Source organism: Melopsittacus undulatus, chromosome 1, assembly GCF_012275295.1.
Source record: "Melopsittacus undulatus isolate bMelUnd1 chromosome 1, bMelUnd1.mat.Z, whole genome shotgun sequence".
Classification (NCBI taxonomy): Eukaryota; Metazoa; Chordata; class Aves; order Psittaciformes; family Psittaculidae; genus Melopsittacus; species Melopsittacus undulatus.
The window spans coordinates 92125680-92149964 of record NC_047527.1 but is presented as its reverse complement, the minus strand read 5'-3'; the positions used below and the strand labels follow the sequence as shown (position 1 = coordinate 92149964).

Here is a 24285-nt window from a genome sequence, read left to right as displayed (position 1 = left end):
TGCCTTAGGTTGCAGGACGGTTGCATGTCGAAGTAATGCGAGTCACTGGGTCTGTCCCAGAACGTGTAGTAGAAGGAGATGACTCATCAGAGAACTCCAGTGAGAGTGGGAGTCTGGAAGTCATGGATAACAATGGAGAAATTATTCACAGAGCAAAAAAGCTCTCCTGCAGGGTAAGTGAGAACACATGATGAAGTTAACAGTTTCAGGCCTTTGGAACTATATAGTCAGTCCAATGTAAAGTACTGAGCAATGGAGGCTGTTGCTTGCTTAAAATTCCCCTAAAGAGAAGAGAGACTTCTTGGTTGTTGGTACTTTTGGATTACATATTTAGTTTTTGAACAATTTGCCGTTGACGAAGAAACAGTTATATATATGACAACATCTGTTTCATCTCCCCAGGTAAAAATAAAAGAAGCAACCGGACTGCCCCCTAATCTCTCCAACTTTGTTTTTTGTCAATATACATTTTGGGATCAATGTGAGTCAACAGTAGCGGCACCAGTGGTAGATCCAGATGTGCCTTCACCCCAGAGCAAAGATGCTCATTTTACAGTGACCTTCTCTCACTGCAAGGTAACTATTATTATGAAGTAGTGTTACCAAGAGGATGATAAGTTTTGAGACAAGCTATTTAGAATCTGGGCCTTGTTTTGCTGTGGGAGGAAGGAAGGAATCAAATCACGTGACTAATGACTTTTGACTATACTTTGGAATGCCATTGTATTTTGCTTCATCACTTCTTCAAAATGTAGCAAAATGAAAAAATCTTTCAAACAGTAGTCTTTTAAATTCAGATGTCATCTCTAAAGTGTGACAGAAATTACAGCTTATATAGTGATATCTTATTATATACTTGTTCAGTAAGCTCAGTAACTTAAAGATCATTGGAGCTGTGTTGTTTTACGGAAATTTTCAAAGGATAAAACAGAGTATGCAGAAGCATGAATTGCTGGGGTGTATTTCACAACTTTCTTGGCTACAGTCAAGCTTTATGATGCAAACTGTGTGGTCTTACCATGCAAGAGTTAGTTGTTTGGTGCGTCCTTGCAAGGTATGTGAGAAGATAAAATTATTTCATTTGATTGGATGTGATTTGGTTTTTCTTATTGTCAGGACTATGTGGTGAATATCACAGAGGAGTTCTTGGAGTTCATTTCGGAAGGAGCTCTTGCTATTGAGGTGTGGGGTCACAGATGTACTGGCAATGGCAGCTCTGTTTGGGAAGTTGATTCTCTTCATGCTAAAACTAGGACACTGAGAGACAGGTACAAAAAAAGTTACCCATGAATGCTTCTATCAGCTTTCTAAAGGCTTTCTAATACTTGTGGTGCACACAGTATAATTTGATGAGGCAACCATTAGTTTCTGTGGGGATATCGTTTTAGGTGGAATGAAGTAACTCGAAGAATAGAAATGTGGATTTCCATACAAGAATTGAATGAGATGGGAGAATATACTGCAGTTGAGCTCCATCAGGCAAAAGATGTTAACACAGGGGGAATTTTCCAGCTTAGGCAGGTATGTGTCTTTTCCCTGTCTTCTTATTCGTGCTTAAAATTGATTGTTTTATTCTTAGTGTATCTTTGTTTCTCTCTCTCTTTCTTTCTGTCTCTCAATTACCTGTTCAGGGTCATTCTCGCAGAGTTCAGGTGACCGTGAAACCCGTACAACATTCGGGAACGCTGCCTCTCATGGTAGAAGCAATTCTTTCAGTCTCTATAGGTGGTGTGACTGCCAGGTCAACCAAACTGCAAAGGGGCTTGGACAGCTACCAGGTAAGACAATTTTTTTTTCAATTCCAAAAGGGACTTTAGCACACTGGTACAAGATATTTTGCAGTTTTACACATAGAATCATAGAATAGTTAGGGTTGGAAAGGACCTTAAGATCATCTAGTTCCCACCCCCTGCCATGGGCAGGGACACCTCACACTAAACCAATGTTTGAGGTTCATACTTAAAATGAGCATAAGGCACTAAATCTCCTTTTTCCTGCTTATAGCTGGTGTATAACTGGTAAAGTACTGAGTGTACTATTTGAATATATATAAGCAGGAGGAATATGTATTTTTACCTTTATGAGTACAGGTGATAAATTTTAGATTCCTAATGCCTTTAGTTTTCCTCCCTTACAAGGATGGTAAAAAATGAGGAGGAGAAAAGCAAGAAAAAAAAAAGTAAATTAGTAGAAAAAAGGTCCTATAGTCAGATATTATTTACCTTTTGAAGAAGACTGAGTTGTTATTTGATAAGAATCAAAAAGAGCCATCATTCAATGTGAAAGGGCTATTTCGTTTAGCAGAAAAAGTCCTTAAGGAGTATAAATGACTTCAAGCTGATACTGGACAAATTCATATTGGAATTAAAGCATGATGTTAACAGTGATGACAAAGAACAAGTGGAATAGGCTACCACAGGAAGCAAGGTGCCTTCTGTCATAAATGTTACATTCAGAACCACAAGTAATTATAACCTTAAAGACAGATGAAACTGTAAAACTTGAAGATTGATGGTGTGTTTGCTCAGTCCTGTTTCTGGCACTGTATTCTGACGGGGAGAGATTACTTTTATTTTTTTATTAAATATATTCACTAACACTCAAATCATGGCTGAGCTGCTATATCCTGTAATGAAAAAAAGTATCTGTTTCTACCTGTTAATAAACTGTGAGTGTTGTAATTTTAACATTTTCCAAGTTTGTGGCAGAAGTGTTTGTATTCATGTTTTGGGGTATTTGTGTGAGTTTCTGTTGAGAGAAATGCATGTTGTTTTGTGTTTTACAACGTTTATTTTCTCCTACCAGAAGGAGGAGGATGATGGTGGTGATATGGATAGTTACCAGGTATTGCTGCTGTTGCTGTCAATCCTGTGGCATGGGGCACAGCTAATGCTAATAGCCAGCAACTTTCAAATGAACAAGCATACGAAGCAAGCAAAAGTGGCTTTGAAATACATATGTGCTGTGCATTTAAGAGGCTACCTGGGCTATAAACACTGTTACTTCATTTTACCTTGTGACTTTATCCTCTTGCAGCGTGCTCTCTTTCTCTAGTACTTAGAAGTCAGCTCTCCTAACTGGCTACGTGAATTCCTATGTGAATAAAAGCTTAGAAATACTAATTTAGAATGAAAACAGTTTCCAGTGGCTATCATAGGGAAAATAACAGCCACCTGCAGCTGCAGGCATCTTTCCCAACCAAATTATGCAGCAAAGGCTTTTTGTTTTTCTAAAGAAAACATCGTAACCTTTTAAGTTGTGCAGTTTTCTGAAATGCTTGTGGGAGAGAAAGGGAAAGATGCCAGCAAGGAGAATACAGACACTTCAGTGAAGCAATTTTTTTTTTTATCTAAACAAAACCAAACATTGAGCCTGTTTTTTTTTGTGCGACAAGTAAATACTAGACAGGCACAGTTTATACAGTGTAACAGAATACTCACCTAAGAGGTGACAAAGGGCAGAAGAGGAAATGCCTAAAAAAAATAAAACATGTTTCAGACTTATTTCTAGTAGGTAGCTTTATGAAAATAAAACCAGTTAGGTGAGAATGCTGACATCCCTTCAGATAATGTTTTAGGTTTTACATCAATCTCATAAACATCAAGGTACTAACTTCTTGCGGGCTGTTTATGCGCTTCCTGACATATCACAGAGAAGAACGAACCAGATTTTCTGTGATACCACAAAGCATGATTGCATGATGGGTTTTGTTTGCATGAGAAATCTTTTAATTGCACTGATGGCAGCTGCTAGCAATGGAATTTTGTGCAGGTTTGAGGGCATACTGACCTGTCTAATCTCCAGGAGAACTTACGATCAGCTGATGATACCTGTTTTTTCCTATTCCATATGCTATGAAAAAGGTTGATTGCCATTTCTATGAGTAATTAGTCTGTGGTGTATAATTCTGTTCAGCAACTGAGGCAGTCACATTTTCCTTTCCTTCTCTTGGAATTTGAGACTCGAAAGCAAATAAGCTTCCATTCGTGGGTGATGAGGTACTTAATCAATGTGCATGTCATTCGGGGGGAAGAAAGTTTTCTGCATCATGCAAGCTTTCAAATATAAATTCTGATGAAATTCACTGCCCTTTAATCTTAACAATGTAGGCTAATAACTTTCTTTTTCCTTTCATTTTAGGAAGAAGATTTAAACTGTGTGCGAGAAAGGTGGTCTGATGCATTGATAAAACGGAGAGAATACTTAGATGAGCAGATTCAAAAGATCAGCAATAAACAAGGTTTGAAGCTTAAAAGTTCTTGTCACAAGTCATTTATTCCCTATACCACAAAACATGTATCTCATATTTAACAGTAATCTCTTTCTCCGTAGAAAAGTCTGAGGATGATCTAGAACGGGAAGCCCGGCTAGTCGAACAGTGGGTAGGGCTAACAGAAGAGAGGAACGCCGTGTTTGTTCCAGCACCAGGCAGTGGAATTCCCGGTGCCCCTGCAAATTGGTATGTTCAGAGAAACCATGGGAGTGGTTAGTTTTCTGCACATGAACAATACACATGAGAAGGTAAAAATGTCAGGATGTTTTAGAGCTCCCCATGTTTTTCTATAATACTACAAACTATGCTCAGCTGGTAGAAGGCTGGAAGAAGGTCAGGTGCTGGTTCAAATGTAAAGGTTTGTTTAGTTAACAGAGTACATAAAGTAACTTTGAGACAGCTTGAGATAAAATACCAATATAATAGTACTTTATAAATCTGAGGAAGTTATCCTGTAGTTTGACTCCTTTCATTAAAGGAGGGGTTCAAAAACAGGTGGTAGAACCCATGATAATTTCATTGATAAGGAGTGCAAGGGGAAGAAATTCTGATTTCAAAGGATGTGTTCTCTTCTGTTTCATATGAATTTCTAATGTATTTCTCTTAATTTCATTTAAATTTGTGTTTTAACTAAGATCGTTGGAAATGACATGCAAAAATGAGGAATGCAATGCATTAGATTTGGGAAAGTGTGGACAAGAAATACAGCTCTAACCAAGTGTACACTGACGATTCTGATAATATCTAATATCTTTTCTTCATTGGATGAATGATGTAGTGATACTCCTTCCTTGCCATTTTTTCCTGTTATCCACTTGAATTGTGCCGTGGTGATATATCTAAAAGTGTATTTATTGGTTTCAAGTTGTTTGAAAGTCTGTTAACATTTATGAATGAGATGACTACAACCAGTTAACTTTATAAGAAACAGAACAGGATGTTTAGAACTGTCGTACAGCAACTGAAATGTGCTGTGCGATTTGAATCAAGTTTTGGCAAAGCACTACGTTCAGCCTCAAGTGTAGATAAACAAAATATTGCCTGCAACATAGGCATTCAGATTAGTCATCAAAATGTTGACAGCTGTAGTCATTGATTACAGTTAATGAGTCTTGCATGGAGATCTGTTTGCCCAAATTAGCTTAGGCATGAATTTGCCTTCCTTCTTCCCAGCAGTTTGTTTTGTTTCAGGATTCCACCTGCAGGAATGGAAACACACATACCTGTCCTCTTCCTTGATCTGAACGGTATGTTGTAACAGCAGATTAAGAAGGGGGGGGGAGCTGGGGTGGGTAGAGAATTAATAAATGGAGGAATGAATCTGAAATGTATGAAACTAAATGAGTCCTGGCAATGGCACTGTCTAATATGGCTTGTAAAATGCTTTTTAATTCTGATTCTGTATATTGGAATAATCGTGTACAACTATTTTAAACTAAAGATAAAAAATGGGGAACATATGAGTAAAGTATAGCCTATACAACAGAAAACTGTGTAAGAGAGCAAGTTTAGTTTAAATCAAGCAGCAGATAAGAAAATCCTTTGAACATTTTGATGTACAAATCCACATGCCATTAAAGCACTGATGGAGAATCTCCTAATGCTTTCAGACCTCCTTCTGCTGAGTTATCTGTAGAGTCTTAAACAGCTGTTTTAATGAAGAGTGTGTTAGCATTTTGTTAGAGAATCTAAATGTTCTCCCTTTGAAGGTATTTTGTTTTACATGTGAGAAAACTATTGGTATGTTCTTAAGACACAGACACACTGTAAGCAGCAAGAGACTAGAGTTTGCATGACATCTAAGGACTGTTTAGGAAGCAAGGCTATAAATATAAACTTGAGGCATAAATCAAAGGAGGATCCACAAGCCTTGTCGCATCCAGCACTACAGTGAGGGCTACCAGTTGTGTTTATGTAAGCAACACATGAATACCTGCTTTAGAAGCTGCTTTTGGAAAATTATGTACACTCTTTCCTTCATCTGTGCTTACAAGGAATGTTTTTATTTGGGTTTTTTTTCATTATCAACAGAGATTAACAGACAGAAGATCAAATAGGGTATTTAACTAGATTGATGGATCATTGCACAGCTTGTTTCGTTGGTTGGTTTTGTTTAGCTTTAGCCTAATGTAGCCAGAACTGCTATTGTTGTTTTAAAGATTTCCTGAGACATCAAAAACGATTTAACTAAGAGATGAGCTGGTTAGGCTTACAGGTGTATAAATGGAAGCTTTCTGGCTAGGCACATTAACGTTATGAATACCTAGAAATCGTTCTGAATTCAGTTTAGGTTATGTGACAATGTGTTCTGCTGGGTCTTAGCCTGGTTTTACTTCCCTTCTTTCGTATGCTGAAACAGTATTCAAAGTACTGCATAATAATAAGATTAATCAGGATTAGATGTGTTATGAAATATGGGTAGCACTTTATTGCAACTTTGCCTCTATATATTAATATCCTTTGGTATAAAACTATGTCATTCTTTGCACATTTGTTTCATTAGCTGATGACCTCAGTGCCAATGAACAACTTATAGGTCCCCATGCATCAGGAGTTAACTCAATACTACCAAAGGAGCATGGGAGTCCATTCTTTTATCTGCCGATCATAAAACACAGTGATGATGAGGTAAATTGTTAGCAAGCCTCCTTCTTGACAACTGCAGCTTATGTTAACCATTTCTTTTCATGTTTTATTTTCTACTTGTATGTATTTAATAATTATTATTATCTTTTTTGTCTTAGAAATACCATCTGTATCTAGTGCTGCCTTAATTTTCTGGCCTATCTATTTAGAATTGAAGAGGGTATGACTTGTCAGCTCTCCTGCCTTAATACAGAGGTGACAAGTCTTAGTTGCCCTTGGCAAAAGAATAATTCAGCTGCCTAACTCAAAATCCCTTTTTCTTCTTTCCTCACCCCATCATCGTTCCTCTTGAAGGCTCGTGATTCTTCAGAGAAAGACACTTCATTTATTGTGCACACTAGGCAAAGCTTAGTACTAAAATAAAGCTTTTTTCCTTTGTAGTACAGTTACTTTTTTTAGTGTAAAGTTTGGGAACTGGTGGAAATGAATCGTTAAACCCATTTTGGAGCTTCTTAACTTATTTCTTTCACATCATATGCCAACTCAGGCCATTGCTTAAGAGACCCTTTCCAGAATAAATGGGATGCTGAAGTTGGGGAGGAGGGAGAGGGAAAAAAAGTAGTGTTCTGCAGGATGGGAATGTGTTTGTTCTGTATGGGTCTCCGTAACCTAATCCAGCACAGATGGAAGATGTAACACTGAATTTTATTAAATTTTAGTACAGTTGCAGTAGGATTTGTATTCCTTCCTCCAGTCTTGCTTCTGCTTTCCTTTCTGTCTCCAGCTGTGTGAAGACTTCCTTTTGTGCCAGGGTTTGCACAATGCAGAGATAGTGTTCATGATGGTTTTCCGCAGTATCTTAATATCTGTATTATGCTGTTTCTGATAAATTCCTTACTATGAAAAGGAGATTTGACTCCACTTTGTTCAATGATGCTTATCTTTATCAATGATGCTTCTATCTCTCATGAAAGAATTGTTCTGCTTCATATTAAATCATTGCAAATTAAATCTGTTGTTACAATAGTTGAATCTTTGATTTCCCTTTCTTTCCTTTCACTTTGTTTTTCTGCACAGGTTTCAGCCACTGCTGCATGGGACTCTTCTGTCCATGATTCAGTGCATCTGAATAGGGTAACACCTCAAAATGAGAGAATTTACTTAATAGTGAAGACTACTGTGCAGCTCAGCCATCCTGCTGCAATGGAACTGGTGTTACGCAAAAGGATTGCGGCCAATATTTATAACAAGCAGGTAGTAAGTTTATACATATTTTTAATTTTTTTTTTCATATCCTTAATTTTCTTAGCGACTTGCGTAATTTTGTATAAGTTTGGTCCCTCCAGTTCTTACAGAAGATAGATTTTCATAGGCTGCAGTGAAGCTGTACACTCCTTTGAACTGTTCTCTTTTCAATCTCACGTGTTTCAGAGTGTACAGGTACTCCTTTTGTAACAAAGATTAAGTTTACCGTTTTGTCTCTCCAAGTTGAAATGTTCTTTGATTCAGAGAAGTTTGCAATAGCATATCTAATATAGGGTCACTGTAGTGACTCTATTCCTGAAAGCATCTCTGGGGCCTTTAAATTCCATGTAAATACAACAGATCTTTTTTCTTTCTCTCTGCTGCTTCCTCTGTTAATTACAAACTAGGCATGTTTTCCCAAATGTATAGACTCTCTACCCCCTTTGACATGGTGCTTTTGGATAGGGTGTTTTCTTTGGCCATAAGAGTGGTTGCTGTTCCCCTTGCTTTGCTACTTTGTGGGCTTAGACAGTGAGGTGTTCACTGAAATTATGTCCCTTTCTGTTTCCCAGATGATTGAGACGAAGAGTGTATTTCAGAATTGCCCCAGATTTTACACTGCAGTGCGGGGGTAGAGCACAAATCAGCTGTAGTACTATTAAGCTGTTACTAAGCAGCTTTTTACGTTTGGTGTATTGTCCTTGGCCAATTTAGTTTCTCTAAAACACATTATTAGATGAAAGTTTAAAGTTTACAGTTGGTAGTGTAAGGCTAACCAATCTGACAGCGAAGCACGGTAAGCTTATGATCACAACAATGAAAATTTTGGTTACTATTTCAGTTATGGCTAGAAAGCAGAGTTATGCTTTTGCTATAGCAAAAGGAATTTTCTACCTATTTAACAGATGGGTGACAAAATGAGAAATGATGGCAGAACAGTTGGACTTGATGGTCTTAAAGGTCATTTCCAACCTAGCGGATTCTCTGATTTTGTGATATGTACATGAGAGACTTCTTACAGCTACAGTTTTGGAGTTAAAAGTTACTACACCAAGATAGAGCATCAATGCAAAATAGGAGGAAACTGTTACTTATTGAACTTACTAACATTGTGTACTGAGCACAGGGCTGTAAAGAGTACTTAAAGGATCATTAATGCTAAAAAGAAACTTAAATTATAGTCTTTTTGCAGCAAAATAAGTCTTTTCATTGTGAACTTTTATTTCTTAGGATGTCAGAAATAGTCATTGTCGACAATAATTGAAAATTATTTGTTTTTAGAGTTTTACCCAGAGCCTGAAAAGGAGGATATCCTTGAAAAACATACATTATGCCTGTGGAGTGACATATGAAATAGTATCCAATATACCAAAGGTAAGTTATACTGTGTTTCTCTGGCAAATTCACTGAAAAGAACAGAATGACCTATTGCAGTGGGTGATACTGATTAGGAAGTAAATGTCCTGCTTTGCCTAATATAGGGCAGCTTGCCAAATTGTATATACTAGAGTGCAGTGTTGAGATCATGTTTATCTTTAAACAGTTGAAAACTGTGGGGATTTTGTTTTCTTTTCTACTGTGTTTTAACTGTGTTCTTGTAGTAGACCTGGTTTTGAAATCACATTAGTGTCTACAGGGTAAATATAGAGGGTATTCAGAGGAAGGTCCAGGTCAGTGAAAACAGAATAGCTGAAAAATGAGTTTGCAGGAATATAAACTGCTTTATATAAGAAAATCTCATAGGAATTTTAAATGTACTATACAATTTATTTTTAAGGCAAACAACCTGGACAAATGGAAACACAAACAGTCTTGTCACCATGTGATGGTTACTTTTGTACAGTAGCACTCTAGGGAAATCACACAGCATATATGAGATTTGGGAAGGAAGTTGCGTTTACTTGTGTAGGAAATTTCCATTAATTAATACTTAACATAGGTGATTTCAGGTTATATATGCATCATTCCTAGAAGTACATTGACTACGGCAAATACGCAAAACTTCTGCTAAACATGACCTCTTCTTACTTCATCATTTACATGTCTATTGAGAAGACTTGGATCATTGATTATAACTAGGATTACTGATTAAGTTAACAATTATAGATTTAAATTAATTTCTAGATTGAGGTGGTCTAAAGATGTGAATCAATACCTTAAAAACAATAGGCTTTAATTATTAAAAAACTTCAGTGGTGTAACCTGTAATTTAGGCTACAGAAGAAATTGAGGATCGCGAGACTTTGGCACTGATGGCAGCAAGGAGCGAGAATGAGGGCACATCCGATGGGGAAACGTACATCGAAAAATACACACGTGGTGTGCTGCAAGTGGAGAACATTCTGAGCCTCGAAAGACTGAGACAGGCAAGGAAAAGGCTCTTCATGCACCTTTTGAACAGGATTATGAGAATTCAAATAGAGATGATTGATCTGTTAGAAATATGAAGTGTTTCTCTGGTTTTAGTTTGGGTTTTTTTAGGGAATATTGGGTGGATAAATGTAAGACTAAGTTACTTCTGTGAAATATTGAATTTCAGTAGTGGTGGGTCTAATACTTGGCAGTGGTGTGTAGTACTCAGAACCTGAGCAGGCAAAGGCCAATGAATTTCTGATAGATTGTGGTGGTTGTGTGTGCAAATTAAGATTTGTAGATGCAAGCCCTATTTGTTGTTGACAGCCTCACTGGAAAAACGTTCTGTCCTACTTGATAATTTCTTATGAGGAAACTATGGCATTCATTTTAGTGTGTTCTTTATGCAGGCAGTCACAGTCAAAGAGGCACTCTCCACCAAAGCGAGAAACATCCGTAGAAGCATCAGCACTCCAAATGTCCACAATGTAAGTACCCTTTATCCTCTGGTAAATTAGTAATAATGGGGGAGGGGGTGCTGTTTGTGTGCTGATGTGATGCTTGCACAGTGTGATAGAATCATAGAATAGTGATAAGGTAATGGTTATTCTGACTTAGGACTAACCAACCTGTAGGAAAGATGTCATGAATGGAAATTTGGAGTTACTCAAAGCCCACAGTGGTCCATCCTAGGAGATAACAATGTTGACAGGGAAGTGGGAGGGTTGGTTGGAGCTCTTCTTTTAGGAGGATATTTGGTTTGGAAGTAGTTTAGGATGACAGCTGTCCTGATGCCCTCACTTTTACTTCCAAGTCCCTTTAACTTTTTTCATAGTGTAAGGGATAGTTTCCATTTTGTGTGTATTTCCTGTGTTCTCCTATCACCTACAGCACAAACATAGCTGTCCTTACAAATAATCTTATCTGAAATAACAGAAAAGTTGTTTCCTCAAGGCATTATGTTTTATAAAGAAAAGGTAGACATTTTGTCATTCTGCCTGTTGGTGTTCTGTAGGTATCCTGTAGCCGACTAGATCTTTCTGCCTGTGATGAAGATGAAAAGGTATGTACATGTGACAACAAAAGTTGTACATTTTATTTTTTGTCCTCCTCTTTGAAGCATGTATTTGAAAACTGAAAAAATAGGAGAACAATGTTTTTAATGGTGTGTTTACATATCTTCAAAATGCCACACTAGTTACGTGTTGAGTTAAACCTCCATGTCCTTCTTTGCTCTTCATCTTAGAATTGTAGAAACTCATATGTAAGGGGGAAGGTATAGCAAAACTTATTATACTTCACTGAAAATCTAATTAGCTTCCAAACAGTGCATTTGTATGAGACAGGGAAATTGTGTTGAGTCAATAACTTCTTCGGGGGTTTTGGGGTGTGTGTGTGTTTGTCAGTTTTGGGGTTTTAACCTGCCTTTGAGTTTACCTGGTAATTTTCCCATGTTTGCCTCTACCAGCATGCATATTTATGTATTTTTGTTTCTCAGGGTTGGTCTGAAAGTCACCTAGATATATCTGACTGTTGTTCCAGTTATCAAGATGTATCATGCTATGGTACTTTACCCAGGGAGTCACCTCGCAAGAGTAAAGATGGCAGTGGTGAGACTTTAAAGCATATATATAATTACAGTGTTTGTGGGGGTTTTAATTACTGCATTAAACTGAAAATTAAATTCCCAGTGATCTTTCCCTACTAAATGCATTATCCATCTTCTTGCTTTAGCAGCTAAACATAATCTGGAAGTGGGAGTGAAAGGGAGAAATATATAAAGACATCCAGGCAAGGATGGGAAGTTGGAGGAGTCCAAAAATACAAGAGGAGAGCAGAAGAATAAGCTAAATTTGAATCAAAACAGTAGAAGGAGGTTGGGGGTAGGGCTCTGTGTGTGAAGGGGGAAGAAAAAGGAGCTGCTGTTGTTTTGTGAATTTGAAAATTAAGATGCTCTTTTCAAAGTGTGGAGGGTCCTTTTGCAGGTTCTTTACGTGATTTGGATATTTGCTCTGCTGTGTCAGTGTGTCACAGGTGCCTTATCTTCTTCAGGTCAAATTGCTCTTCTTGATCAGGCAATACATGTAGAGATGCTGCTGCAATAAAGTGGGACTGAGAGTTTATTCATTGCTTCCTTGCCTGTAATTTCCTTTTGATCATCGTGGTCATGCAGAATTGCTGTCTTGGTTCCAGGGCAGAACTGCAGTGGGCAGGGGTCAGGAAGCAAAGAGCTGTCAATTCCAGTTTCAAAGACATTTCCTACTGTTTTTATGACTGAGATGAAAATGAGAAATAGTGGAGCCTCAGACAGGAGGGTGCAGACACTGCTGCTCTTTGCTCTCCTTCTGTTTTCAGATTTCTCAGCAGGTCATAATCTCCTCTCACTTTTGCTCTGGCTTCTCTCATGCTTGGGCTAGTGACTGAATACTAAAATACTGATATTTTTCTGTAGCAGCAACTTGCCGAAAGCATGGCTTAACCTTCAGTTGTTTTGAACTATGCTCCTGCATGTAAGATATGAAGAACTGAAATACAATATTACTGCTTTTTTACCTAGGTGTTGTAGCAGAGAATTCCCATGCTTTAATGGCCAGCCCTTTTAAAGCATTTTCTCCTCAGCCACCAAAGTTTTTCAAGCCCTTAATGCCACTGAAAGAGGAACATAAAAGGAAGACCCCCCTTGAAAGCCGACCTCTGCTTAGTCAAGAGGTAATCTTTGAAAACCACCTGCTTTTTTAAAGGAGATTGAGTGGTTTTGTGTGCTTGGCAAATTATTTGCAGCATGCATCTGTTATAATAGAATTTTGTAATTCTCTGGTAAAATTAATTACACTGTTCTTTGTGTGAGGGGGGTTTGGTGTTTGCTTTCTTTTACCTAAAACACCGGGTTGGTTTTTCACATCTTGGTAAGTATTCTCCTTTACAGGGTACTTGTATTTTAAATTAATAGTAACCTGCATTTTTCCAGCAAGATGTTGTTGGTATGTTTCTTCATAGATAAAACATAATCCTGTGAAAGTGTTCTAGGATGGTTATAATTCTGACCTTTATTCCGCAACCTAAAACACTGTTGGGAGGGGTGCATGAGTTTCTCTACCTATTAACTTGCATTTTGATGTATGTATGGCCAGCATGGGTGTTTCACTTTCATCATGTCTTAATGCCTCTCTAACTTGCATGCACTTAGTGTTGTGGTTTGTGTGATGTGTTATGTGTCTTAACCTTTGCAGAGCATGCCTTCACCTCAGATGCATTGCGCTGGCTGTGTTGTGCCTTCAGGAAGCAATGCCAGCAGCATGCCTGTAAAAAGCAATAGCATACATGAGGAGAAGATTGTAAGTTTTGAACCAGCTTCTGTTATGAGACCTGTTGGTGGGCTTAGGCCTGTTTGGTGGTGGGCTTAATGCTACTGCAGCAGAAAAAAATGCGTAATGTGGATGTAATCACTTGTGATTGATTGAAACTAAGGGTTATAACAAACAGTTGCTTGCCTGGCTTGCAAATGCAATCTGTCATTGAAACTAACTTGACTGGGGTTTTGCATTTTGTGTTTTGTTGGTTGTTTTCTAATGGTTATTTTCATTTAAAACTGGTAGGTGATTTCTCTGGTGGGATGGGTGGGAGAGGGGCTGCCTTAGTTCTTACAGGGCACAAACAATCAAGTAAAAGGTGTTTTAGTGAACCGTGTTATCACTCTAATATACTTTGTGTGTTACCCAGATTTTGTGACTATACCCCAGAGTAAATGGAATGATCCCATTTGGTGTAAGTAACCATGCAATTTAGGTGTGGGTACACTATAAAAAGCTTCTCATAATAAGATTGCTGCTCTAAATTAACTTGCAGCCTGTCTTCATCATAATTCAGGCGGTGAATTGAGGTGGAGGGCTTCTATTTTAATCTTCACCTGCCAAATCCTTTTCTCATTGCTGCTTCAACAAAAGGTTTCCGTTGTTTCTGCTATATCATGAACTCTGTTCTGGGGCTGTGGAACATGGCTGTAAATACTTGCTTTAATCAGAGCTTTAGAGCTAAACTCCAGAAACTTCTAATCATTTCCCATAAGTCTTCTAGGCCTCTTTTACCATTAAGTGCTAGAGATGGATTCTTCATATTTTGCGGTTATTTTTATTCCTCCCATATAGCCAAGTCATTAAAAAATCTGTCTGCATTTCTAATGCTGCTTTGTAGGTTGTTGCACTAAAGTATCCTGTATATATTTGAAGCTTTGCTGTTGGTTCTGGGTAGCAGCTGTTTTCTTCTCAATCATGTTAGTTTCCCATAAGGTAGTTGACACGCTGACTCACACTGAGTCACTGCTACAAATAGCATTGGAGGTATTTGGAAGACAGAATCTTCTGGTGGGGTGAAAAACATCCCTTGGAAATTAAATTGTTAGGAAAATTTCCTTAGCAACTTTGGGGCAGTTTTAATCCCTTGAGTGAATACAGGATCCCACCCCATGCATGCCTGGAATTAACCCAGGCATTTGCCTGTACTGCTTTCCAGAGATAAGCAGATGCTTTCAGAACTGGAAAAGGCCAACGTCCTGTACCAGGCTTTTCCAATTAGAATGAAACTAATTCAGTGTAAACCTACTGCAGCCAACAGGGCCCTGGAAAGAGCTGCTCTTTCCATTCTCAGCTGCTTGCCTCTACCCTTGCACTGACTTCTCACTTGTATCGACTGAACATTTTGTTCTGTTGCATAGGAAGTCAGATCAAGGGAACTGATCCATCCAGCTGATGGCTATGCTACTATGGAGTTATGAGTCATATGGATCTACTCCCCTCTCTGGCCATAGGTCCCCTGTACCTGTGGCTACCAGGGAGGCAGGCAAGAACTAACAGCTGCTCTTGGAAAGAAGTTGAGATGGCTACTTGGCATAGCTCTGCCAGCTTCTGGTGTTGGGTTCACCAGATGGTGGCTTCCAGGGTCTTTTATCACTTAGAGGAAGCCTTTGTAAAATGTAGGCTTCCCAGGCTACCCTGTGTTTTTCTGAACTGGAGCAAGTCTATGTTTTAACTAGGCAGGAGAATACATTTCACACATTTGGAGGAATAGTGCTCTCAGAACGAATTCAGAGATTACACCAGAGCAGTGTCACAGCTCCACGTGAAACTTCAGCCATCAGCTCCTCCCTGTCTGATCCAAAGTGGAGTTTTCCATTATTAATCAATACTGTAAATTCTCATGTGAAGGTACAGAGCCTTATGCTCTTAGTTAATCACTGGCTGATTGATGTCACTTCAGGTGTAATGCTTACTCGCATCTTTGAAGCATGTAAAAACTGCAGTAGAAGTAAAGCAACTAAACAATACAGGAAGCTAATATTAACTGTTAATGTTAATGTTCTGCATCTAAGTAGGCATAAGAATGATATTTGGACTTTTTCTCGTGATTCTCTGAGATCTGTTCGTAACTTTTCATGAATATTCAAAATACGTTTGTCAAAGGCAGGAAAAAAAAAGGGCAGTTAACAAAACATTTTTATTCAGTTGGCCTGAAATAGAGCATTCAGCCTAAAATTTCAGACATTACTTCCACGTGCATATTATATTGCAGCTATTTCAAAACAGCACCATGACATGAGGGCATGTTCCATACACTATGCGAGTACAATGGAATATCTCTAGTGGAAGGTGTCCCTGCCCATGGGAAGGAGGTTGGAACTAGGTGATCTTAAGGTCCTTTCTAACCCAAGCCATTCTGTGATTCTGTGTTTAGTGGTGGGCTTGGCACCGTTAGGTTAACAGTTGGACTGTACGATTTTAAAGGTCTTTTCTAACCTAAAGAATGCTGTGCTATGTAAAGGTCAGATTAAATGTTTTCATATTAAGCATGTTTGAATACTGCCTGTAATTAGCACATCTGAGGGGGGGTTGGCTAATGTCAAATCTTCTTAGCAGGCAATGAAAATTAAAGCACAAGTGGTGCAGCCACTAAGTCTTACTGATTTTTAAATTGGTAGAAAAGGAACTAGGATCTTTGAGGTCACTTGGGAAGAATAATTTGGGGATTTGAAAACCCAGATACTTCAGTTTTTAACTATGCAGTATCTTTGTAACAAAGCAGGTGTAAGGAAGCTGCTCTGTGTTCTTGCTTGCTTTGCTTCTGTTGCTAAATCTTGATGTGAAGTCTTGTCTCCTTGTTCTTGCTGGCACATTCTTGCTGTTGTCAGTTCTGAAGTCTGTTTTTGATTATACCTTTTCTGTTATGTCACAGGAAGTAGCTGCAGTTTCTTTACCATCTTTTCAGGGATTTTATCATTATTTCTACCAATAGCCTAAGTAGTACAAGGCAGCTTCCTTTTTTTCCCCCATGTGTTAGGAATTTGAGGAACCCGCACTTGTTTTGTTTCTGGAATTTCAATCAGAAAGCTCAGGAGGAGCTTTGAAAGGAAATATTTCTTGTCCCTGGCAAGGTGATGGAGAAAATCCTCCTAAAAGGCATTTCCAAACCCATGAGGGACAAGGTGACTGGGAGAAGTCAGCATGGGTTTAGAAAAGGGAGAGCATGCTTGACCAACCTCAGTTGCCTTCTACAATAAGGTGGCTAGCTTGGTGAGTGGGGAGAGAGCAGAGGGTATTGTTTATCTTGACTGCAGTAAAGTCTGTGACACTGTCTCCTGTAATGTCATCATGGTGGGCTGACAAGTACAGGTTAGATGGGTGGACAGTGAAGTGACTTAAAAACTGGCTGAATGACTGAGCCCAGAGGGTTGTGGTCAGGGGTGCAATGTCCCCTTGGAGACAGGTAACAAACATTGTACTCCAGGGCTCAGTACTGAGGCCAGTACTGCTCAACACTTTCATTAGTGACCTGGATAGCTGGACAGAGTGCACCCTCTGCACTTTTGTGGATGACACAAAACTGGGAGAAGTGGCTGATACAGCAGAGGGTTGTGCTGCTGTTCAGAGGGACATCAGCAAGTTGGAGAACTGGGCAGAGAGGAATCTTACAAAGTTCAACAAGGGGAAATACAAAGTCTTGTATCTGGAGGGAAGCAGGGAGGGGAATAATGCCAGTCACCAGTACCTGTTGGGACTTATTGGCTGGAGAGCAGCTTTGCCCAGATGGACCCGGGGTCCTTCTGGACAACAAGCTGCCCATGAACCACCAATGCACCCTTACAGCAAAGGTGGCCAACAGTATACTGGACGTCGCCAAGAGGTTGAAGGAGGAGATGCTTGCTCTTTACTACCACTAGTGAGGCTGTATGTGGATTATTGTGTCTGGTTCTGGGCTCCTCAATACAAGAAATATACTGTATGGTATAGAAATATACTGTATGTATAGAAGTATATATGAAGGGAGACCCTGTAAAGGCTCTTCCTTTCATATTCATGCTTATCTTGTTAGGTGGCCAGTTAGCTCCATAGGATACCTTCAGTAGGCTGAATTGGTCTAAGTCATGGGGGAAAAGATTGTATAACACGTGGCTTTAAAAATAGGGATTTACTGAAGTGAGTTCAGCAAAGGACCACAAAGATAATTAATGGCTTGGAACATCTGATGTGAGAATAGGCTGGGGGGAAGATGGGACTGCTCAGCCTTTAGAACAGCAGGTTCAGGGCCATCTTATCAGTGCATAAAAACACATGATAGGAAGGAATGAAAACAAGGCAGACTCTTTTCAGTAGTGCTCAGTGGCAGGACATGAGACAAGGGACACAAAACACACAAGTTCCCATCTGAACTTTAAGTACTTTAGCAATTTTCATTTTTAGGAAAATACTATTCTTTCTAGTAGGAATTTGCCATAAACTAACCAGTTTTAATATATATATGTGTGTGTGTGCGTGGATATATGTGTGTGTGTATACACGTTTATATATGCATATATATGTATAAATAAATGCATAATACTTATATGAGAGGTGAAGTACTTAAAAAAAACATCCATGTGAGGTCCTAGCTGCAGTATTTTATATGGGGGGTACAGCCCAACCATGTTGCTGGGTTTTTTCAGAGCTGCCTCTTGACAGGCTGAAGTCCTCAGCTTCAGATGGACCCTGTGAAAGCCACTCCTGTGGGCTGGTCACAGTGCATAGCTGCTTGTTATCAAAGGGAAGTTCAGGAAGGTACCTCTGAATCCTGCCAGGTTGATTACTGTCACTTATTTCCATCCAAACATGTACCTATAAGTGCACAAATGCTTCCTTGAAGGTTTCCTGTAGTATTTTATCCTTTTGCCTTCTTTTTCAACCATGGTGAATGTCTATATGAATGGCTGTTACACCATTGTTCAGCTACAATAGCTGAGGGGTAAGCAAAGTTATTTAGTCTCGCTGGTCTCAGATTAACAGAAAATCCCATTGTGCAGGATAGTTTTTAATAATCAGTATTGCAGTGGAGACCCTGTAAGGGCTCTTCCCTTCATATTCATGCTTATCTTGTTAGGTGGTCAGTTAGCTCCATAGAATTATCTCCAGTAGGCTGAGTTAGTCTGAATCATGGGGGGGGGGGGGGGGATTTATAATGTGGCTTTAAAAAACTGTGCATGATGAAAATACATAAACATGCACTTTTTCATGCTGTGAGCTTTCCTTATGCCAAAGCTTACTGCTCTGTATTTCCTGAAGTGCTCAGAATTTATCTCTATTTTCTAACAACCCAATAGTGTAGAGAGGGTGTGTTCCCAGCAGCTCTTTGAGAGCTGCCTTCCATTCTTCAACTAAAGAATATTAGGAATAAAGGAATACATTTCTGCCTGTTCAGAAAGGAAAAGAAATCAAGGAAGGTTAGTTTATTTTGGAAACTTTACTGTCCTACATTGCTCATCCCGTGAAACCCTCTCTTCTCTTGCAGGACTCCGAGGAGGAGGACGGTGAGTTGGAGGCCATAAATAAGAAGCGGATAAGTCCACAAAGTTTTCAAAATTTCCGGCCTTATGTCCCGGAGGAGTTTGCTGACTTCAGTGTTTACAATGCTAGCCTGGAGAACAGGGAATGGTTTTCTTCTAAATCAGACTTCATGAGTTCACGAGTTCTTGAGAAAGAGGTATCCCGCAGCCCCACCACTAGCAGTATTACTAGTGGCTACTTTTCCCACAGTGCCTCTAATGCTACTCTGTCTGACATGCTTGTTCCCTGTAGTGATAGCACAGACCAGCTAGCCAGTCACACGAAGGAGCTGGACTCTAATGATCCCTCAGGATCATCTCTTGCACATGAGTTAAGATCTTCCTCAAACAAGGAATGTCGAGAGTCAGAAAAGGAGCTAGTGAGAGAAAAGTTAACTGTGTCACCACTGAAAGAAAACAGTGCCTTAACGGAACAAGTACCACTGTCCCTCAGTGCCACTGACAGAGACTCTCAGCAGTTCCCCAGAGCTGGATCATTCTCAGCATTAAGTTCCTCAGATAGCAAAAATACTTGTACAATTGAGTTTTCAGCGTGTGAAGCAACAGTTGAGCACGTGATAGACGTTCTGGAAGATCACTCCTTTACAGAGTTCATGGGCGTCGAAGATGGAAAGGACTTTGACCATTCGACAGCCCTACAGTCAGGTTCCCTTGTGTCTTCTAATGGTGTGAGCTGTTCAGACCTACCCCGAGGCACTGGTGAGGAGCAGAGCGTGGGCCAGCTGAGCTCCACGGCAGGAGCAGCAGGCAACCAGCACGCAGCTGTCATGGAGAGCCCTGTTTGTTCTGTACTGGTGAAAGAGACTTCAGAGTGTGAGACTTATCCTGGTGCTTCTGTAGACGATTTTATTGGGAAGGACCACGTGGATGGTTCTGATGGTGAAGAAAGTGCTTCTGCAGATCAAGCCCATGCCTTGCCTAGCTGGGTGGCTGTGGGTGAGCAAGTCTGTGTTGGAAGTAATAAGATGGGCACAGTGAGATACGTTGGAACGGTGGATTTTTCAGCTGGAATCTGGGTTGGAGTTGAACTAAATGTTCAGCTGGGTAAGACTAAATATGTTCTGGATTATCAATGCAGCTAGCGTGATCTGTTTTTAATGTACTACCATCATATGCTGTTCAGTCCTGGGAAATACCTCCATTTCCATATAAGCTTGGTATATAATACACCCCATTCTAGACTTTCTCTTTAGAGGGGTGCTTGGCTTAATTTTTAACTATCTTAAAGCCCTCTTGCTCTCATGTCATGCAGAATGCTTTTGCATGTTGCGGCAGTTTCCATGGGTACCCAGCTGTTTTTATAGATCAGAAAAAGAAACAAAGCCTGAAACTGGCAGAACTGTTTTTCAAATCAACATGCATGTCCATGGGCAGTACTAACCATGGCTGTTGATTGTCAAACAGGTTTGCTCTTTGTGGCTTTCAGAGATTTATGGGTTTTTTCCCCCCCACTGGGGAAAGTTTTCAATTACAGAGCACAGGTTTACTTTAACTCCAGGTCAGTGGGGTCAGAAAAAGTGAGTGCTCTGCAGGTGTTTAGAAACTCCCACAGAAATGCTTCAGATCTTTTAAAAAGATGTTATGTTTTTAGTAGTTTAATAGATACTAACACTGATACTAGAGGTTTTCTCTGACAGTGAAGTTTTAGGCCTTCCAAGGAATTGGTTTTGAGGATAGCTTGTTTAGTAAAATGAACAAACATTTGATTTTTTAAAAACTTTGTTATTTAGCAAAGCAATATTTGGGGAAATTGTCTTTTTGGTCACATTCGAGGCCTCCTTTTCAGGTTTTGTTCTCCCTAGTGTATGGTATGCATCTGGCTTCATCTCTCAGCATTAACAGTCTTGATTGTGTGACAGATGCCAGCATGGCTTCACTAAGGGGAAATCCTGCCTGACCAATTTGGTGGCCTTCTACGATGGGGCTACAGAACTGATGGACAGGGGTAGAACAGTTGATGTCCTCTGCCTGGACTTGTGCAAAGCGTTTGCCACTGTCCCACACAACATCCTTGTCTCTAAATTGGAGAGACATCAATTTGATAGGTGGACCACTCAGTGGATAAAGAACTGGCTGGATGGCTGCATGCAAAGAGTTGTAGTCAATGGTTCAATGTCCAGCTGGAGAGCAATAATGAGTGGCATCCCTCAGGGACTGGTGTTGGGACTGCTCTTGTTCAACATCTTTGTCAGCAACAGTGGGATTGAGTGCACCCTCAACAAGTTTGCCGATGACACCAAGCTGTGTGGTTCAGTTGATACACTGGAGGGGAGGAATGCCATCCAGAGGGACCTTGACACGCTTGTGAGGTGGGCTGATGCCAGTCTCACGAAGTTTAACCATGCCAAGTGCAAGGTCCTACACCTGAGTGAGAGCAATCCCAGGCACAGCTACAGGTTGGGCAGAGAAGAGATTCAGAGCAGCCCTGCAGAGAAGGACCTGGGGGTGTCAGTTGATGAGAAACTGAACATGAGCCAGCTTCAGTGTGCACTTGCAGCCCAGAAAGCCAACTGTATCCTGGGCTGCATCAAAAGGAGTGTGACCAGTAGGTTGAAGGAGGTGATCCTGCCCCTCTGCTTTGCTCTGCTCTCATGGGACGTCACTTGGAGTATTGTGTGCAGTTCTGGTGTCAACATAAAAAGGACATGGAACTGTTGGAACAAGTCCAGAGGAGGGCCACAAGGATGATCAGGGGACTGGAGCACCTCCCGTATGAAGACAGGCTGAGAAAGTTGGGGCTGTTCAGCCTGGAGAAGAGAAGGCTGTGTGGAGACTTCCTAGCAGCCTTCCAGTAGCTGAAGGGGTCCTATAAGGATGCTGGGGAGGGACCCTTCATTAGGGACTGTAGTGACAGGACAAGGGGTAACAGGTTAAAATTTAAACAGGGGAGGTTTAGATTGGATATAAGGAAGAAATTCTTTACTGTTAGGGTGCTGAGGTACTGGAATGGGTTGTCCAGGGAGGTTGTGAATGCTCCATCCCTGTCAGTGTTCAAGGCCAGGCTGGCCAGAGCTTTGGGTGACATGGTTTAATGTGAGGTGCCCCTGCCCATGGCAGGGCAGTTAAAAGTAGATGATCTTCAGGTACTTTCCAACCCTAACTATTCTATGATTCTATAACCAAGGGTATTTCAGCTTCAAGGCTGCAATTGTACATGCTAAAAACAAGTGCCAATAACTAAGTCTGTGTATTTGTTTCCATTGAAGGGAAGCATGATGGAATTGTAAAAGGCAGAGAGTACTTCCACTGCAAACCACGACATGGTGTCTTTGTTCGTCCTGGGCGCCTCAGCAAAGCACCAGCTTCCTTGAGGAAATGGAGTAGCACTTCACGGTCTCAGGCATCTTCCACTTCAGATAAACAGAGAAGTTCTGCTCTTCAAGGCTCATCACCCACTCCTAAAACAGGAGGAGAGGTCCTCTGCCATTCGGGAGATGCAGCAGCTTCTGCTTTTTCTAGGAAACAGGAGAACAGGAAATCTTGGATTAACTAAACTGCAGTATTTTTGCACTTACTACACGCATCACTGTGTAGAAAATTTTATGGATTTTTGAAGCTATTGTACATTTTCATCTGTCCATATGGAATGTGTATTCTCTAGAGTCCTTGACTTAATTCTCTAATTTTTTATAAATAATATATATATTATATATATATATATGATTGTGTATCTATAGTTTGTCTGCCAGTAGGCAGATATGGCTGCACACTAAAATACAGTTAAAGTTGACCTGTAGATAACTGAGGTACTGGACTGTTTGATACACAACAACTTGGAAGATATATTTTAAACAACAAAAACTATTTTATTGTGGAAAAAGCGAGATGTAAATCCATATTTGGGTGGGGGGGAAGCTACAGTTTGCTGTTCTTAATTACCAAAGAACTTTAGACTGACACATTTACTATTTCTATCTTTCTATTGTAAATGTTTTAACTGGTAACATGGTGCCATGCTTCTTTCAGTCACTGGGCACCGTGCAGCCTTATGTTCTGTGTTTAAGCACACTGAAATATCCAACTGCTTCGTATTTTTTGTCTTCCTAGAGGCCTGCCACTGTGCTGACTTGGCGTTGGACTGAAATGACTAACAATGCCTGAGGCTACATGTCTGGCATTTCATATGTTCACATATGTTCACAGCTGGGCAGTTTGACTGCAGGAACAGTATTACTGCAAGGATGTGAGAGGACAACACTTAGGCTTTTCCAGGGGGAGGGGATTGGTTTATTGGGTGGGGGGGAATGGGAAAACAAAGAAGCAGTAAATGGATCATGACTGCAAGCTTTGCACTTGTTACTTGCTGATTATTATCAAGCTGAAATAGAACCTGCTAAAGTAATTTTAATCTGTAAAGTTTATTTTAATATTGGGAATGATGGAGGGATTTATGTCTGGTGCTCATGAATTCCTAAGAAGATTGTTCCACATGTAGATACTGTAGATGCCTGTACAAGCGTTGTGGCTGTTTGTAAAGTAACACGGTAAAAAAGGAGTGAAGTGAATGGCCTGCTGTATCTGTTGTTTCTTAGCAAGTGAATGATTGAGATACCTGGGACCTTACTGAAAAGCTGCTGTTCTTTCTTTGATTGTTGTGTACAGTAAGCGGACTCTTGTATTTTACTATTTACTGTAAAGAACTGTAATTTATATACTGCCATACTGTATTTAATTGGTACAGACCTACTGTGTGTTAGAATACAGACTGTTTACTTGGGATTTAAAAAATTGCCTTGCCTGTGTTTGGTATAGTGAGGTCTCGTGGTCAAATAGCACACTGTTCCTAGCTGGAGGTGCTCAGATGTAAAGTCATTTGTAAAGGTGCTGGAGAACAATGTGACTGGAGTAGAAGACTGAGTGCTGGTTATTCACCTGTTTCCACACTGACCAGTTTGTGCAGGCTAAGAGGAGAATATCAGCCCCTGTAGATACAGGTCACCTACTGTTTTCCCCATACTTCATA

General features: G+C 40.0%; 1 protein-coding gene across 5 annotated transcripts in view; it reads left to right on the top strand.

The window, feature by feature from the left end:
- The window catches only part of KIF13A (kinesin family member 13A), a 110698-nt gene extending 86648 nt beyond the window's left edge, over nucleotides 1-24050 (top strand). For 2 of the 5 annotated variants that reach the window (XM_034063839.1, XM_034064410.1), the window contains 19 exons: nucleotides 9-173; nucleotides 403-576; nucleotides 1117-1268; nucleotides 1389-1521; nucleotides 1632-1778; nucleotides 2806-2844; nucleotides 4141-4240; nucleotides 4333-4459; nucleotides 5465-5520; nucleotides 6777-6901; nucleotides 7937-8113; nucleotides 9386-9478; nucleotides 10318-10470; nucleotides 10867-10944; nucleotides 11472-11519; nucleotides 11955-12066; nucleotides 13014-13165; nucleotides 19268-20366; nucleotides 22529-24050. In XM_034063839.1, coding sequence (XP_033919730.1) covers nucleotides 9-173; nucleotides 403-576; nucleotides 1117-1268; nucleotides 1389-1521; nucleotides 1632-1778; nucleotides 2806-2844; nucleotides 4141-4240; nucleotides 4333-4459; nucleotides 5465-5520; nucleotides 6777-6901; nucleotides 7937-8113; nucleotides 9386-9478; nucleotides 10318-10470; nucleotides 10867-10944; nucleotides 11472-11519; nucleotides 11955-12066; nucleotides 13014-13165; nucleotides 19268-20366; nucleotides 22529-22815 — 3417 coding nt within the window. In that variant the 3' untranslated portion in view covers nucleotides 22816-24050. Of the gene's footprint in view, nucleotides 1-8; nucleotides 174-402; nucleotides 577-1116; nucleotides 1269-1388; nucleotides 1522-1631; nucleotides 1779-2805; nucleotides 2845-4140; nucleotides 4241-4332; nucleotides 4460-5464; nucleotides 5521-6776; nucleotides 6902-7936; nucleotides 8114-9385; nucleotides 9479-10317; nucleotides 10471-10866; nucleotides 10945-11471; nucleotides 11520-11954; nucleotides 12067-13013; nucleotides 13166-13686; nucleotides 13792-14176; nucleotides 14222-19267; nucleotides 20367-22528 lie in introns of those variants that run through there. The other 3 variants (XM_034065074.1, XM_034064775.1, XM_034064124.1) reach the window with 3 other exon arrangements.
- Nucleotides 24051-24285: the final 235 nt, after the last annotated feature.